General features: G+C 33.8%; 1 protein-coding gene across 1 annotated transcript in view; it reads right to left on the bottom strand.

Moving 5' to 3' along the window:
• FAT4 (FAT atypical cadherin 4) overlaps positions 1-19,575 on the bottom strand; it is a 157,787-nt gene that overhangs the window by 86,190 nt on the left and 52,022 nt on the right. The window contains exon 2 of the mRNA XM_058550025.1: positions 3,765-3,896. Coding sequence (XP_058406008.1) covers positions 3,765-3,896 — 132 coding nt within the window. The remainder of the gene's footprint in view (positions 1-3,764; positions 3,897-19,575) is intronic.

Below are 19,575 nucleotides of genomic sequence, written 5' to 3'. Positions count from 1 at the left end.
AAAGCAAACAGTCGGGGCCGGCCTAGTGGCATAGTGGTTAAGTTCGCTTAAGTTCGCCCTCCTCTTTGGCAGCCTGGGGTTTGTGGGTTCAGATCCTGGGCGTGGACCTACACACAGCTCATCAAGCCATGCTGTGGTGGCATCCCATATACAAAACAGAGGAAGATTTGTTACATATATTGGCACATATGTTAGCTCAGGGACCATCTTCCTCAAGCAAAGAGGAAGATTGGCAACAGATATTAGCTTAGGGCCAATCTTCCTCCCCACCTCCCCCAAAAAAAGGAAACAGTCAATAATTATGAATGCCATAGGAAGCCTGGGTACCCATTCTGTTTGGCATAGGGCCAAAGAAATGTTGGTTCCTCATGTTAGGAGTGGAAATAATCAGTAGTCATTAAAATGCTGCCAAAAACTTTAAGAGAAAAATGTATTCAAGAAGGAAAGCAACTTCATGAGCTTAATCTTTAAAAAATAATAGTCCAAGAGTAGCTTTACAAAAATGTCCTCCTTTCCTTTAAAGTTGTAGGTGAACCTACTTTCTAGCCTTCCATCCTCTCCTGTCTCCCCCTACCCCCTCTACACACAGATCTGTTTACAAAGTACAGGTGATCTTTATGCCTCAGGCACAGTAACACTGAACACAACTTGTCAGCATCCCTCTCTCCCCTGAACTGCTAACAACCCTCCCTCCATTTCCCTGGCTGGTCTATTCTTGTTTTAAAGCCTTACACTTTTCTGCCCCTTAATTCACCACTCTGTCTCACCCCAAATGTACTTCTTGTATATCCTAGACATCATCACCTTACATTCAGTATTTTTTTTTTTAAGTAGGATGTCTAAATGATAATGTAGCCATGCGCTACGTTAGGAATAGCTCAACCCACCCCATCTTATCAATGGAGTAATTAAGAGTGGTTTTTCAGGAACAGAGACCAGTTGTCCAGTTCAGGCTGGTTGAGACCACCAACCCATCAACTGGGCCTGCACAAATGCCGGATAAGTGACTTTTTTGATGTCAAAGAGCTAAAAACTCCACCCTCAGATGGTACTAACGCCAACATTTTGTGAACATGCGTCCTGTGAAGAGCCAAGAAGCTTGGCTATGCTTAATTATCTCCCTTCTCCCTTCCTCCCAAGATCTGTCTACACACTTCAGAGAGCCATGCCCTTCATCCCATAAATTGTGCCTCAAGCCCTGGACTGGGGAGACAGATCTGACAGCATATGCCCCTGTCTCCTTGCATATTGATCTAGCAGTAAAGCTGATGTTATAATAATTGGCTTTTTTATGTGCATTGGACAAGAGAACCTCAATTTTGTGCTGTAACAATAATGTCTACGAGGTTACTTACTTTTTTTTTTTTTTTGGTGAGGAAGATAGGTCCTGAGCTAACACCTGTGCCAATCTTCCTCTATTTTGTATGTGGGACGCTGCCACAGCATGGCTTCATGAGCAGTGTGTAGGTCTGCACCCAGGATCTGAAGCAAAGCGTGCAAACTCAACCACTATGCCACCGAACCAGCCCCCTCACTTACATTTTGTTTAAACTTAAAAAACAAAGCTTGAGAGAAATAAAACGAAGTGCACTAAAACAAGTGTTGATCTAAATACCTAAACACATAAGGACCTTCCCAGCCTTCCTCAAATCTCATCATAAATGTAAACATATTCCAAAAGATGAACTTGAAGGCAATGCAAGTGTACACACACACACACCACACACACACACACACACACACACACACACAGAAAAGTCAGATGGGGAAAAATAAACATGCAGGACACATTGCATTTGTATTAACAGTTATTTGTCACGTCTTGAAAAGAAAAAATAGAGATGGAAATAAAATGATAACAGCATCAACAGAACAGCATTACAAGGGTTGAATGTTGGCATCTTCTTCAAATAATTAGTCTTAAGAGAGTCGTATATCCTATTAGAATATACAGTCATCCCTCGGTCCCTAGGTATCCACAGGGGATTGGCTCCAGGACACCCCTGCAGATAACAAAATCTGGTAGAAACTCAAGTTCCTTAGAGAAAATGGCATAGTATTTCCATATAATCTATGCACATCATCTTGTATACTTTAAATCGTCTCCAGATTACTTGTAATATCTAATGCAACACAAATGCTATGTAAATAGTTGTTATATGTATTCTTTAGGGAATAACAACAAGAAAAAAAATCTGTACATGCTCATTGTAGATGCAACCATCATAGGCCTTTCTATCCGTGACTGGTTGCATCCACGATGTGGAACCCTTGGAAACGGAGGGCTGACTGTATAAACATTATAATCAACAATATTGCTTCACTCTTAGAATAAATCACTTGAAATAAGATTTATTTGTTCTATTCCTACAGAGAGTATGGCCAATGAAATAGTCATTAAATTTACAGTTCTTTGAAATGAATTGTCTTATATCAATTGCATGAGCTTTCATTTTTGCTATTCTGCTAAATGAGAGTTAATGAAATTTTATGAATTGAAATACCTAAATATATGTTAATAATGATAAGCTTTAAAACAATGCAATGTTTACTAAATTAAAGCTGATGATATCTCAGATCTAGCAATAGTAATAGAAATATTCAGTCACATAACTCATTTAATTGTAGCTGGAATTGGGAATAAACTTTTCTTTGTATAAAATTAAGTACAAAGTACTAAACTTAAAACACCAAATCTTTTGTAATAGAAAACTACAATTATTTAAATGTTTATGGTTTATTTTGTTTCCTTTTTCTTAGACTTTTGGCAAAATTTGTAAATGACTAAATGCCATCACATTTCTATATTGGCTGTTAAAATTAATCTTACTGATTTATTCATCTTTTTAAAGTTAAAGAAATAAATTTATAAAGATCTTACTCAAAGGCCCAAAATCAAGTTTTCAGACACTTCTGGAGTTTACTTGAGGGTAAGGAAATCAAATTTTCTGATCTGTTATTGGGTTTAGCTTAAGGACAAAGAGGATACTGGTGTCTGGGAAGGTTATTCTTCTTTCTGCAACTTCAGAACATTATTAAACCTTTTGCCTAGCAAGGAGAAAACAAGCAATGGATTTTTTTCAAGGGAAAAATGTAAATTACAAATTATATAAGTTGCCATGCCATCTAGAGCATGATGATTACATAGCTAAACTTAAAATATAAATATAGAAGATAGTAATTGAAATTGTTCCCCCAAATTTCACATTCACCACTAGGCAAGAAATTCCTGCTTACTAATGGCATTGAAAAATTGTTAGCTAGCCTAGACAATTTCCTTAAAATGTATAAGGCTATTATTGAATTATATATTTTGATATATATATATGCAAATTAAATGAAAAATTATAAGATAACCTTAAAATTTTAAAATTTTAAATAACGTACTTTTTTTCAATTACAAATAAGATAAAAACCAATCCTTAGCTGCTATAAGATAGCAAATTGGAATGATACTGGCATAAAAAATAGGGATACATCTATAGATCCTTTTTATTAGTTGAGAAATTAAAATAAGTCTGGTAAGAAATCTAAAATGCAGCCAACAATTAACTAAGTTGTAAATTGCTGATCAAAGGAAAATTACCACTAGATAGTCTCTATCTTGGCATTCTTATATCACATTTCAACAATTACTCTTTGGAAAAGAGCACACAACACTTAAGCTTAACTATTGGGTAATAAAAGTTGTCAACATATAGTGGAAATTTGATAGATCACTGTAATACTAGGTTTCAAAAATTCAGAGACAGGCTCTGAGTTACCTCATCAGCATCCATGGCTGTCAGCTGCATAATCTTAGATCCATCTCCGATGTTCTCCTCCACAGTGAGATCCAGCATATCCGTTGGAAATACTGGTGGATTGTCATTGATATCCTGAAGTGTTATTTCTACCTATAAGGAGAGAAAGAAACAACTCATGAAGGCTCCACGTGTCTGAGAGATACCAATTAAAATGTATACCAAGAGTCCACTCAACCAGGCCTTCCAAAAAAAATCAGAATCTTTATATATAACATCCAAACAACAGAAAATGCCCTAGAGAAAGTTGTGAAATCTTTATAGGAAAATATAAAATCCAAGTAGAGATCACTTGACTTGTTGATAGTAACAGATTTTAAATAGTTGCCTTGGTGTTTATACTAGAAAAGGTCCACTGACCAACTGTCATTTTAATTCCCAGATTTGTGCATCAGTGAAGAACTGCCCAGAGTTAGGACTGTCTGTCATTCAACCATTAAATATTGCCTGACACACAGATGAGGTGGCGTAAAATTTCTTCGTGAAATGTTTGCATATTGGCAACTAATGTCTGGGGGAAATAAAGACATTCACATTTTGTTTTAAGAAGCTCTCAGAGTGTTCCCCTTTAAAGTCAATTCTCAGCCTTCAGGGCAAGAAAAATACGCACATCTTCTTTTCTTTCTATTTCTACTCCTATCAGCGCTTCTTAATGTGACTAAAGCTAAACAACCATTCCTTTCAGATGTAGTGTTTATATAGATTGCAAATATTAACAGATTTGAAAGATCCTAGTCAGAGTTTTTGTTTCTCTACCTAAGAAAAAATTGTTTAGAAGCAGGATTTGTGGAGTCTAAATAATAATTTCAAACCATGTGTTTTCTCTTTTGAGCTAGATACTAAAAGCTGAATATCTGATAAGAAAACGGAAGACAGCTGCTAATAAAACTGAAAGTTTCCCCAGTTGGGTCACAAAATTAAGTCATGGAGAAAAACTCATCCATCCATTTAGCTAAGCTATAACCCGGACATTTTTCTCATAGGATGAAATGTCATCTTTTATAGTTGTACTGTAAAAACTCCATCAGATCCAAGAGTGATGAGGATGAATAAGAGGAGAGAGGAGAGAGCAAAAGAATCCTGGTTTCTCCCTTTCCAGCAGGAGGGAGGGAGGGTGGGGTGGAGGGAGAAGCAATAGGTAGGATTGTCATTATTCTCTGACAAAGAAAGAGTGGGAAATATAGGAGAGCTAGACAGATAAATGGACGAGCAATTGATAAAAAGAAAAACCCAAAAAACAATACACAAAATGAAGTATTAAATAATTATTATACCTCTAGCTCCACCTTTTAGCAGGAGAGTTTTGATCATAGCAAATGGCACAAATTAGTCTAGGGAATGGTTAAGACAGGCAGTCTCAGCATTTAGAAATCTCCCACTTCTGGTTTTGGCTAACATCCTTTAAGAGAAGATCCACAATGGCTCCAACTGAAGCCTAGAAGGAGCATTTCCAACTTCCTTGAGCAGTTGTAAACAGCATGGGTTTTCCAATTAGAAAGACTGGAGTTCAGATTCTAGCTCTACAAGTTATTAGCTGGGTCAACTTGAGCATAATTTCTCTTAGCCTCAGTCTCCTCATCTTAAAATTGGGATAATAATATGTCTCAAAGCATTTTATGAAGACTAAACCTTAATGATACCAGCAAAATATTTAGCACAGAGGGAAGTGTTCAATAAAAAGTGAATTTTCGTTTTCAAGCTGTCAGAACAGCCCTAGGCGTTCGTTAGAGCCAGGGAGAGACCTTGAGAAAAGGGTTTCAATAAATCAGAATTCCAGGTCCTACAACTCAGATTCAACCAGTACAATTCACTGTTCATCTCTGGTACATAGTGAATATGTACTAAGCTTTCATGTAGGAAGAGCTTTGAAATACATACATACATGTATATACACATATATGTATTTCAAAAGGCTAAAAACTTTGGATTTGAGAATCAACAACTCTGAAATCTCAGCTGATGGTCATCCAAGAATATAATCATTAACGTTCTCCAGAAATTAGTAATTATCTTCATATTATACATGTGCGAATTTTCATATATGTGTGCATAGTCCTTAAAATACAGTAGAAAAATAGAGGAAGAATAAGAGATAACTCATCTGAATACCTCATAATTTAACTCTGACTTTTTAAATTAATAGAATTTTTTTTAAATTCTCAATTGTCTTGCATCTATAATTTTGTCCCTTGGTCTAAATGGAAACCAACGTACCAACCTTGTGTGTGCGTGTGTATGTGTGTGTGTGAGAGAGAAAGAGAAAGAGATATTTCGTAAATGTATCTGTGAGAGAATGTGCGTATGTGAGTGTGTGTTTATGTAAGTGTATGTGAGTGTGTGTGTGTGTGTATATGTGTAGGGAAGAACACTAAATTGAGTGTAAGGAGAATCCATATTGGCACCAATTAAATATGACATCAAGGAAACAGTACCACACACTAGAAATACGTTGGGTATACCAGACAGACTCCTCATTGTAAACGGTGAGTGCATGAATTGAGTGAGCCCCTTCTATATTTTAATAGTTAAAACAAAATAATTAGCACACACGTGCAAGACATTGTTTTAGGTTATATGTGTGTGTGTGTGTACATACATACACACACACACACACACACACACATATACATATAAATCCTCAAAAGAGCCCTATGAGGCAAGTAATATTATCTTCCCATTAGAGAAATGAGTTAACAAAGGTACAAAGGTTGAGTAATAACCCAATGCCACAGAGCTAGTAAGTCAGTAAATTTTCTCTACTACTATGCAAGCTTGTCTCTCTCATGTGTAGGTATATGTGTTCAATAAACACAATGAATCATACTTGAAAAATATATGTCACAGTTATATAAATATATTTTCATAAATGTGCACATTATTTCTGTCTGGAATCTGGATCGCCTAAATTTTAACTAACTAGCCATATTATCTTGGGTTAGCCAATAAATTTCTGTCAAAATTTTTCAAAAAACCAAAAACTGGACTAGGTGATCCCTAGACATAGCGCTAGAAGCCTTTGATCATGAATGCTATATGAGATTTTGGCCAACTCTATCATTTCAGGTACAGAAAAGTATTATTAGAAAAATAATTAGAAAAGTATTATTAGAAAGAATAAATTTAGTTATATATTAATGGGATCAAAACTAAACATTTCTGAAGATATCTGTAATCAACCAGTTATAAACACAGATCTAGAACATGTCATCATTGTATTCTGATATATGCAAAGGTTATGTGTTTGATTAAGGATACCATAGGTCATCTAGTTAATAAGTCAGGCTGTCCTTTTTCCCAAAATCAGTGTCAGCTTGCCAATCAAAAAGGTAAGAACTTCATATTCCATTTGTTTTCTGGAGAATCTGGATATTTTCTCTTAATTGTCCAGTTTCTCTTCTATACTCCACAATTCCTCAGATATTCCTGAGAAGCTTTCCGTATGGCTTCGCTAAGTTCTCTCAATAGCCTGGAGCGTGAATTATGTAGGAGAGGAGATGTGGACGCATCGGCGTAGGTAGGTGTTATCCTGCCAACCCTTCACTTCTCCCGATCTCCTGTGCCATGTTTCTACCTACCAAGAATTCCAAGATTGTGGACCCTGTCTGCCTATAAGGTGGTCAGTGATTCCAATATTTATTCATTCGGTATTGCAGAATCTATCACATAACAGGCATATGTTAGTCACTAAAAATACAGAAGAAAATAAGACAGGCCACCATCGCTTACAGGGAAGAAGTGAAGTTTGATAAGAGAAATATGCGCAAATAAAAACATTTACAGTTATCTTTGGGAAAACACATTGTTGACATCTTGATTCCAAGAGATTTGTCCCCATATCATTGATAATTCTTTAAACTGTCTGACATCTTGCCCTGGGCAGTTATCATCCTCCTGAAGATTCTAGATCCTAATGAGTGCTTAGCTCACTTTTGGATCTGCCACCAACCTAAGAGCCTATTCCATTCCTACGCCCCCTTTGGACTAAGATTTGGGATGATTTGTTCTGAAATGTTATCATATAAAACATAGGAATCAAACAATTAAAAGTTTAGGGAAGATATCTGGAAACAAGAATTTAGACATTATAATTTTTAAAGACTCCTTTCTTTCTGTACAAATTAGATCACTTTAAATAATATAGACAATGGCTATTAGTGGTTTACTTTAAAATTCTGAGATTTTAAAATAGTCTATAATTCCTAAACTAAGAAAATGTAGATGTTGAAAAATACATTGCGTTTTTTTACAAGACAAACCACAAACTACTGCATAGCTAAGCTCCAAGTGCTAGCACTGCCCCTTTAATACTTTACATTTGCCTGTTTACATTTGTTTAGACTTGAATAAGTAAAATACTTGCATTTAAATACTCATTTCACACACACACAAAAAATATCACATTTTGAACTCAGAAGCTTCTCTTCACAAATGGCTGTATTTTAAATAAAAACAAAGCAAATAAAAACTGGCAATACCTTCCATAATTTAAGTCCAGGGGGCATTTTCAAGGTATCAATTCTGAAAGTTCATGAAAATTGACCCTCAAAGATGAAAGAAACATTACACCATGAAGATAAGGCGCTTGCATGTTTTATGCCTGCTTATCGAATATTGACCTTTGTGCTTAGATATTTGGCCCTTCAGGAACATATGTGGTTTCACCTGCTACAAGTACAGGGGCAGTTGGTAGCTCTGTGGTTGACTTATTCATAACAAAAACATCAGCTGCAGCTGATTGTCCACTGCCACCACCTCTGTCACCATTTAGCTACCTTCAGAATGATGACTTTCTTGGCCGAGACACCTGATCCCTAGGCAGTGAAACCCTGGTAAATGAACGATTATATTTAGAGGCAAAAACATGACAGAGATTAAGGGAGCTAATGACCTATTAATTCAAAAATGGTCTTTTGGTAGTTTAATAAAAGTAAAGGTTAAATAATAAATATGGCTTTACATACCGTCACTAAACTTGTTTGTGCTGAGGGAAGAGTCCTTGATAGTCAGCTCGCTGAATAGTTAAACGGATATTTAGAAATTAAAAATCTTACTGTGCAAATAGTTACTATGAAAGGAGTGCAATGCTTTTCCCTTTTAAAATTTTTTCTGTAATATGTAATCTATCATTTTATTCTGTGCTGCATCAAGAATGATATATCTTGGAGATTTATCTTTATTTTTTTAAGTGAATAAATCAGAATACAAGTATATAATCCATGAGCATTTGTTAATTAGCAATAGCAATTATCAAATCATTATGTATATCAAATCAAATCAGTATACACATAGCTATAAAACTTGACATTTCACCGATTTAAATTGATATTATGAAAGTAATACTTTATAGTCGAGGCTAAGGAATTGACTAAAATAGCAAGATCCCTTATGAGCTCATTCCCTAGTTAATAAACTGATAATCGCATTGTGGTCACTATCTCAACCACAATGAAAAACATATTCTTAAATTCATAACCTCCTTGCAAGATAAATAAAGTGGTTCTTAGCGAATCAAGATGAAAAAACCTAAAACATATTTTTAATTCACAACTTTTCTGCAACCCATATAAAATGGTTCTTAATCAAATAAGGACGAAAAACAATCTACTTCTTTTTCTTTTGAGAAATTATAGACATTACGGTAGTAAAAGTTCAGAAATCTATCTATTTGTAAGTAGATGTATTAAAATTTTCAGAAAGAATCTTATTTATCATCAGTCCATCTCTTTTATTTTACAGAGAATCAAAAGCAAGGCATTGAAATGTCAAGTGATCTATCTAAGAAAACAATGGTCGGCTTCCTAATGCTAGCCCACTGATTTTTCCAGAGACCTGTGGAGAGATCCAGAGCTGGGAGCAAGCTGAAGATATCCCTTAGACCAATGCCTCTAATCTTTGCATGAAGACAATGATCTTTCATACAAATATTTGATGTCAACAGAAAAATGATTTTTGAAGAAATTAATATTTGATTATCTACTCCACAAATACTTTTTATCCACATTTTTGCTCATTTTTAAGTTCCTTCATATTTACATTAAGGGAAAATAATCTGTGAGAATTTGTCTTATCAATGCCACTGGAAGCCTATTAATCATTGAGCAGAAAGGTGATGGTTATGTAATACAAGCAAAGAAACTTTAGTTAAATTCTCTGTAGATATCAGTGAAAGTTATTGCTTTCAAAATGTCTACAAAGAAACTGCTTCTTTTTCTTAAAAGACATAATCATAAACATTCATTTTCAGAAATGACTAAAATCTAAATGGTTGGTGGGATAGACATAAAAACACAAACTATAAAATAGTAAAAGAAGATGCATCAAGGTAAATAGTGCTTGATTAGTTGCTTTTTTTAGTGGCAAACATAATTATTTACATTATTGTCTTTTTATATTTGTGGAACTGACACCCCAAAATGAAATTCCTCAAATAATACTATAACCTAGGCCACACAAATTGTGACAAACATTGCACCTAAAATAATGTTTAGAGTTCACATGTATTACCTCCAAAGATATTATGATAATGCCATCAAGATTGTATTTAAATACACCTCTTAACAGCTCTGCCAAGAAATATTTATTTCAATAATAGTATTTTGTTGCTTTGATTTCTTTAATAAATTTATATATTACAGAAATTGGGAATTGCAAATCTCCTCAGGTTACTGAAACTCATTTGTTCTGCTCAAATTAGTCACTTCTAGGCTCTGAGATTTTGAGAGCAAGAATTGTCCTGCTCATTTTTGCATTCTCACAATTAATCCTTGCCTAGCATGTAACTTTTCCCCTAAAGATAATTCTGTTTTAAAAGCAAACCCAGGTTTTTTTTACATTTTTATTAGGGTTACATAAATTTTATTAAATTTAATAAAATAGATATGTTACTGGTATATAAGGAGTGATTAATCAAAGTTGTCCTATAGTACAATGATATTTAGAAGCAATTCAATCCTGTTCATTTCCTAGTTCTTGTGTGCCCACCATGCCATCATGCATAATTTTTATGATATGAAATCATATTTGATGACAATTCAATAACTTCATACTCAGAATGTTGACCTGAAATCAAAAGAACTTCAGAAAAATATCTTATGTATGTTTTGTTCAGAAAATCTCCCTCTCGGGAGATTGGAATATAAGATTCTAAACAACGCGCATCACTACGTCAGAAGCAGCTACGCTGAACACCACAAAAGTCATGAATAAACCTGAAAGAGTACCTGAGCTTGTTCCAATGTGTATTCTCCTTAATAGGTCATTAAGATGTCACTCCAGTAACACTTGGCTAAATGATGTCCTAGTTTATATTGTGTAGGGGCTACTGAAATTCAGTGAAGAAAAAAGTCTAATCTTACACTCAAAGCAATTTTTATTTCGTCAAGAGTGAAACAAGATGCTGCGACTTCCCACTTAATGTTCTGTATGGAGGCTCAAGGGAGGAGTTGAAGTTGAAAGCAAATTAACCAAATTGAAATCCGCACTGGGATCAGTACAACCATCACGCCCGAGCTGTCACTTCCTTTGGCCCTGAAAAGGAAAACTCCACCTTTCCTGCCTGAGATGAGTGTGTGTGTGGAGTCTGCATTGGCCTGCAACGCAGTGAGAGGCTTGGCACTGGGGGACAGCTCGATATTACTGCATCAGGGTGGTGTGTGCAAAGGAACATTCTGTGATTTGACATTAAACTTGGAAATCAAGAGCAACGTTTATTAAACAAAGACGTCAGGATAGAAATAGCAATACCATGGCTCAAGTAAATAATCAAATTTGTATTTAAACTGTTTGGCAATAGCTTCACATGCTCTCTCTTCAAATGAAGCCAAATACTACATGATTCATTTAATTCAATGGGATTGACACATTTTACATGCTATATAGGCTTCCAATAACAAGACTTTATTTAGTAAATTTATGTCGAAGCCTGTATATACTGAGATTACATAGCAGAAGGTTTAATTAAATTTCAGCAGAAAGTTTGACATTCTACATTAGTTTTTTTGTAGAACTAACCACATAATTTCATTTGGTAGAAGATGTATCTGACTCTTTTTTAAAATTTCAAGTTCAGAGTTAAATTCAGTCATTAGGAAAAAGAAAACTCAACACTTGTACTATCATTTATGGGTTTAAACTCTAAGTACTTCCATTTCTTAACAACAATAAAGAGCCACGTTGCCATGAAACGATGGTGCCAGGGTTTGCATATTTCCTTCAATTTTGTTCTTCATTTCTTTCCCTATTTTGGGTGACCACTGGGAATTCTGCTGCCATGAGTCTGGGTGAAATGTTTCACTGCGTCCAGAACACTTCATCACGTTGCAGAGCCAAAATCTATTATGGTTTGCAAGTGACTCATATTTTAGTTATGAGAAGGCCCTAGCAAAGAACAGTTTACATTGAAAACGTCCTAAATGTCAGGAATGTAATGTTTGGACTACATAGATATGCAAGGTCTGAGCATCTCTGAAAACAATGCTTTTAGGTATTTATTTATTTATGATGTATAACCGACCTAATTCAAAAGAGACTGTGGTAGCGGTAATAATAGTGTACTGTCTCATCTTGATGGTATTTCTGAAATTTTGAAACTGAAATCTTGAAGAAAATGGGAGAAATCAAATTTTGGAGAAAAGACCTATGATCCCATGCTATGACAGACTGGCAGAGGATAGGTGTGACCTATTAGAGAAAACCAATATAGCCACTATTACATGGGAGAGTGAACTAGAAATTCTTGAGAACACAGGTCTGTTGCAGTCTCAAAATCTACTGAAGTTTCAGGGACCATCAGAAAGTAAATCTATGCATTTAGATACAGTTTTTCTTTACAATGACAAGGAAAAATGGAAAAATTGTTGCATTTTACTAGAAGATGAGCATTAAAATGTTATCTTATACATACTAAATCCTATTTTACTATACTATTTTATAGAAAACACTTTAGTAAAAGAAACATTATATAATGATAATATTTGAGGAAGCAACATTTAATTTGGGAATTAGAATACTCCTCTTTTTGGAATTTTAGGCTAATAAATATTTTGAAATTAAGTTACGTGTATATTTAGATATTTGTGCATTTATTTCACACAAATTTGTACTGTTTCTATTCCAAGTATTCTGGAATATGAAGAAAGAAGGAAGCATAGACATTTTAGGTTCTTTTTAGTTTAATTTTTAAAGGCAAAGCAAAAATAAACACAATCAGTTTTAAGACAGAACATATTTCTTATATAAGCTACATGTATGTAACTGCGACCAGTTATATTTCTCAAACAAAAGCAATTACATTAATCTCTCACCACTAAGATTCTGCTAGCAGTCAGTAGCATATGTTCCTGGGATTTCAATGCATTTCTTACTAGGAAAGAAATATGTATGAGTAACAACAGACAGGCTTGGAGATTAGCCAGAAATGACAAGAAGGGCTAGAAGCGCGGACAAGACATAGTTAACTCCATTCTTGAAACAAAATGCTTTCCATAACTCACTAAATGTGTGGTGACATAATAAAAAGCTAGTTTTGTTGTGCTTTCAATATTGTTCAAATTAGAACCAAATAAGGATTTCTTTTAAGGCAAAGGCAATCATGTGTAACCACTTCAACTTTTCCTGAAATCAATACTGCATAATTTCTGCATTTTAACAGATTCTTAAGGATGCCCAAAAGTAAATGCAGAATAAAAGATCAAGTTAAAATATGTGTGGTTGCACATGAAACTTATGGAAATTTTTATACTATTCTTCAAGACAAACACCCTGCAAAGGCATCCTGTAGTACACTTTTCAATAGATGTTAATCTGAACGTGGTAGAGACATACCAAAGGAAAATGTAACATAAAAAAAACAAATAAAAATATTCCACCATTTTTTTCTTCACTTTCATTTTTGCCCAATAGATACTGGATTTTATAAAATATATAAGGCTTCTATTAAGACTGCTGAAAAACAGAAAAATAATTTGATTTGTATTAAAGATAGAAGCTGTGGTAGATTGAATCATTGACCCCAATTCTTCACCCCTCCCTATTAGCAACTTCGCAGTCCCTCCCACTAAACGTTGAATTTTTCTCTCTGTCTCTTGGCTATGGGCTCAACCTCGATAATTGTTTTGGTCAATGGGATATTTACAAATACTTACAAGTAGAGACTTGAAATGTACTTGCTCTCTCATATCTTGTCATGGTCACTACAACAATATAGCTCTGCTTGTCCACTGGTAGCAGAAGGAAAACAACAGGTATTGAGTCAAGGAGTCCCAGCTAATAAGAGACTTGTAACCTGAAGTAGAGCTTCCCCTTTGAGCCCAGCCTAGATCAGCCCGACTGCAGCCTACTGACAGATACATGAAAATAGAGTGCATTGCTGTAGACCTCTGAGATTTTGTGGTTCTTTATTATGCAGCATTATCGTGGCAATAGTTAACAGATAACAAGTGAAAACAGTGGATTCATTAATTGGATATTTTACTTAATTTTCATGTTCTAAACAATGGATTAGTGCTCTGTTTAAAATAAGAGGCAAAAAGAAGAAAAAAAAGTTAATGTATACTGATATTGGTGATATGTCTTGTACTGTGAGATGTTTTATTGCTATGAACCTATTAATAAATTTTCCTACCCTGTATAATTTTCCATCCTCACTTAATATGCCATACCGCTGTCTTTTGGAAGGGCAGCTCAAAATGAGACATGACCTTCAAGTTTCCCCTCCTACAAGCCAAAGATTAGGGGAAGGGGGCAGGAATACCCGACCCAAGAGGAACAAATCATGGCTAGGTTGAGTCAATCAGATTGTCTTTCTCAAGAGTAGAAAATTAGGAAAGAATGGGGAACACTACAAGAGAACAATAATAGCACAACTACAATAAGAGAAGGCAGCCCCCATGAATACAGAGACTCCATTTCTAGTGGCTTTCAAGGATCCACATGAGGCTTGGCTAGACTTTTTTTAATGGAATTCTTACAATGCCCAAATAATTCCTCTGCCCCGTTTCACCTTTGTACATTAGTCTTCACCTTGGAAGAAATTTTTATTACTTGATACAAAAAACATAAAGTTTTGACTTACAGCTATTTTATTTTATTTTAGTTATTTCTTAGTATATTGCTTATATTCCCTTATATATTTTAAACAGCTATCTCCAACTGTAAGATTAAAGTCCCATTTTTGAATTTTGTGGGGTTTTTATTTCAAAACAATAATTTTCATTTACATGAAACAGTATTAGCTCATCAATAAGTAGGTATGAATACAGTTTTTATCTGATGTAAAATGTAAATTATATCTTCTGAAAATCTTGAGCTCGCTGTCCAAATAAAATTTTTCTACAATGCTCTGTGCTTTAATTATGTTTAGAAATACTATTTCAATGAACTCAGAAAGACAGCTTCTCTTCTAAGCTTCAATGGAATGTTTAGTTTCTAGCGTAGTTTCTAACATACAGGAGGCACTTATATGTTTATTCAATGACTTAAAAGCTAATATGCTCATTGCAGTAGCATATTTTGTTGTTACATACACACCAATGAAGAGAATAGTGTTTTATATGCAAAATTAAGAGCAGAGGACATGAGCAGGGGTGAACCATCAACTATTACAATAACACTGAGTAACGAAAGTCCTAAGAATGATCCCCGAACAATTTTCAAAGTAAAAACTAATTAAAAGGAAGAAAATTTTTAAATGTCAAATATAAAAAAAAATGACAAAATAGTTTTCTTTAAAAAAATATTTCAGTATGGAAGGCTATCTATCTTCTATTTCTCATTGTCAAAGCCAAAGTACCAAAGTTTTTTAGTAAAATAACAGTATCAAAAGAAACTTAAATTTTTTTTAATAAATGTTTCACTTTCAAGAAATCTTTGAACTGCTACAGAAATGTATTCTTCCAATAGAAAGAAAAAGTAACGCAAAATACAAGAAAACATCTGTATTCTTATGTAAGATATGAGATAAGACTCAAGAGTAACGGAAAAGACACGCCAATTGTAAATACTTGCTGACTACAACTAACCATCTCCATGAAATAACATAGTTTGATTATTTTGTCCAATATACTCTCACTCCTTCTCAATTTATGACTGTGTAACTATGAGTAGGAAAATATCAATAGATGCTTTGATTTTATTTTTCAAAGATATATTCTCTTCACTGAAACCAAAAAGAAAGAAAAATGTTTTGTGTAATCTTCTATAAGTAATTATTTTCTGCACTCCAATTTAGAAATTATCAGATTTTTTAAACACCTGGTAAGTATGCAAAAATTAAACTATATCTGAGTAGGGGATTCATGGAAACGTGGCAGTGCAGAATTTCAAGCACTTCAAATCTGTCAAAATTAATAAAGAAGACAAAAGAAACATCGCAGTTCTCCTGTCTAGACTAATAGAATTCTCACAGTCTGTTTATATTAATAAATGTTACAGGAAATCTCTCCCTTTCCTCTAGTGGTTGTATTTAGACCTTAGAGTCTGTGATTATTCAGTTAATCAGAGAATAGCTTTTAATAAGGGAATAAACTACAGTTTTAATAGTTTTTATCAATTTTTTTACTAATACTAATGAGTGACAATTAAGCATTGTCAACATGTTTTTACTGACAATTTTTAATATTCTATGTATTACATATGAAAAAGCATTACACAAATTGTTACATAAAATTTCCCTTAAACTTAAAAAACATTTGTATATTACATTGCATAGGTCCTTATTTTCAAAAGGATTTTCTAAAAAAACCTCAACATAGACTATTCATTGTGACAAAAATGACTTGACTTTTGCAGATTCATATTGTTCCTTGATTGTGTTAATGGTATTCAAAACAGCCAACTTTACCTCTTTCAATTTACATATTTTAGTATATAACCATCTTTACCCACCTTATTTCCCTAAGAATAAACTCCATAAAAGCATGAGAAGTATAAGTTAAAAGTTAGGTTCTTTAAAATACAGCAAGTTTGAAGTAAGTTCAAAATTTGAAGAGAAAGTTTAAATACATACAATTTATTTACTAGAAAATATCAATGTGTTTCTTTTACAGTTCTCCAATATACAGCAAGTTAATATTTTTCATTCTCTTTGACAACATGTTTTTAATCATGTCAATAAAAGAAATCTCAAATTATGCCCCCATGTTGTGCCATTAAATGTTAAGACAAAAGAAGTTGCCAGTGAAAACATTCTTGCTATACTTTCAATTTAGAATCACCAAGAAGGAACCCAAAATAATGATCAAACTTTCTTTTCCTTGGTTTTATGGGCTGCTAAATCACTAAGGCCCATAGGAAAATTTCAAACTTTGCCACTGGATGTTATTACTGCCTTTTCTCAAGTGATAATCTAAAAAAAAACAATTCTTGAGTGTTAATTCATTTTGCTCTGAAGATGCCAAGATGTGTCTGTGAACTTAAGTCCCACATAAAGTTACTCAACATATATAAGGGACAAATGTCATACCTGACAACTTATCTGATGTTAACAAGCCTACATTGTTTTTCTATGTGCTAATATTACAAATAAACGTGTTCTTTTAATCATTTATTTTCATGCTTCTGGGAATCTATATCTGAATACTTAATTATTCTTTGTGGTTTTACGATTTCATCCAGATTTAGCTGGGATTATCTGGCCCCCTCGGCTATACCTTTATATTCATTAAGTGGTTTATTCAGCAAATATTGATAGAATGCCACCACCACACACTTTATTGGGATAGATGCTCTTGAACAAGCAAAGGGAGAAAATTAGGGTCATTCTGGACAGTTCTGTGAATATACTAAAAATCACTGAACTGTACCCTTTAAAAGGGTGAACTTTATGGTATGTGAATTACATTTTGCTAAAGCTCTTACAAAGTAGGTCAGGGGCCTTTTGAAATCAGGAAATCTATAAAATAAGGGAGTGATGCTTATTGCATTTAACTTACTGTACTGAAGCCAAGATGGCTCCTTATAGATAGCACCTCCCTTTCTGAGTTTTTCCAAAGAATATTTTTAGTAATCTGTTACAGAATATTGTTAAGCTTACCAATGTATACTGTTTCATCGTTTTGAAAATAGAAGCTTGTCACCAAACTTCTGGAATGCGGCAAGAACTTCAAAGATAATCGAATGTGCCCATAGGTTTACATTCTTTCATGACACTCAGTTTCACTTTTACAAGTAAAGATTCAAGAGAAATGTGGAGAAGACTGAAACCACTACCACCCTATGCGACTCACAGATCATCAAGTGATAGCATAGAAAGTGACAATGGAATTTTAGAATTAGCAAAGACTTTAGAGATCATCTCGTCTGATTCCTTTGAATAAAGAATCCGAGGCCAAAGAGTTAAAGTGTCATCCTCGATTTCAGGGTTATCAGGGATCGTAACTAGAACTGAGATTTTTCCTAATATTTCACCCTTTAACATTTAACATTTAACATTTATCCTAATTTTTTCAAAGTAGAAATAGTCTAAAATCAAATGTATATAGCCTCCATTATTTTCTAATACATTTATCTTCATCTAGATGCTGTTTGAAATTAGATATTAAACAAGGGTTTTTTCTTACCCTCAATTTCTAAAGGATACATGGATGCTAAAGCCCTATTGATGGGTTCAAATCTTGGTTTTGTCATTTTCACCTATATGACTGGAAAATTATTTAACCTGTATGTGCCCTTGTTGCTTCATCAGTAACCTTGACATAATAAAAGTACCTTGCTCACATGGTTGTTGTGATGATCAAATGAGATAAATGGTGTAAAGCACATAGAATAGTGTCTGGCATACAGCGCTCATTAAAAGAGAGCTGATATTAGCCCTAGTATTATTGAATAGCATACTGCTGAAGTGTCTTTTGTAAGCAACAGAACACAAACATTCAACACACACAAAGATAGATTCTCGTTATAGAAATAAAGCTTCATGTATTAGAAGGAACACTTTTTAGGCCCATAGTAATGAATGTCAACCTTTACTAGAGATCTGACCCTTATTCTGATCGCTACACCTCCTTTTGGATAAAACATGCCTTTCTTAGAGCAATTAAGATAAAATCAAAATAAAAAAGAAAATATAGGGAAATATTCCTCATGTTGGTTTGCTTCATGTACATGAAACTACATCATGGTAATTATGATTCAAACAATTCATTGAATTATTATTACTTCCTAAAATAAATTTAAATAATAGATTTAAATCAAGTCATCCTCTAGCTTTTACACAAATTTAAGAATACTTTTCAAATTTGTAATTTTTTAGAAAAAAGGAGTTCAATTATTCATACTAGATTATTAATGATGGTCATTCCTGTTTTGTTCTTTTGTGTATTTTCTAAGTTCTATACAATAAAAAGCTAACATTTTGTAAAAATGAAAAAACTAATATACATTATTTTTAAAAGGAAAGGTGTTAGGTTTAGAATTTTTTAAAAAATATTTTGATTACATGAAGAAATCCATAACATAGATTTCTAGCATTCTATCCTAGATTGAAAACATGTTTTCCACTTGCAATTGTACATGATATTGATCAAGACAACTTTACTCAACTCTATTTCCATGTCTATAAACATGAATACGATAATATTGCCTTTCTCATTGGACCATTGTAAGGATACAAGCCTATATCAAAACACTTTGAAATTGGTCCACTACTGTTATATAAATTAATGTGATTTGCATTCTTCTAAAAATTCCACCCTCAACGCTGAATCATTGTGTTATATAGGAGAAGAGGACTGTTTGAGAAGCCCCCTAACCTTCTTTAATGCCAGCTCCACCATTC

Source organism: Diceros bicornis, chromosome 11 (assembly GCF_020826845.1).
Source record: "Diceros bicornis minor isolate mBicDic1 chromosome 11, mDicBic1.mat.cur, whole genome shotgun sequence".
Classification (NCBI taxonomy): domain Eukaryota; kingdom Metazoa; phylum Chordata; class Mammalia; order Perissodactyla; family Rhinocerotidae; genus Diceros; species Diceros bicornis.
The sequence above is the reverse complement of the archived record's forward strand: the minus strand, read 5'-3'. Positions and strand labels throughout refer to the sequence as shown.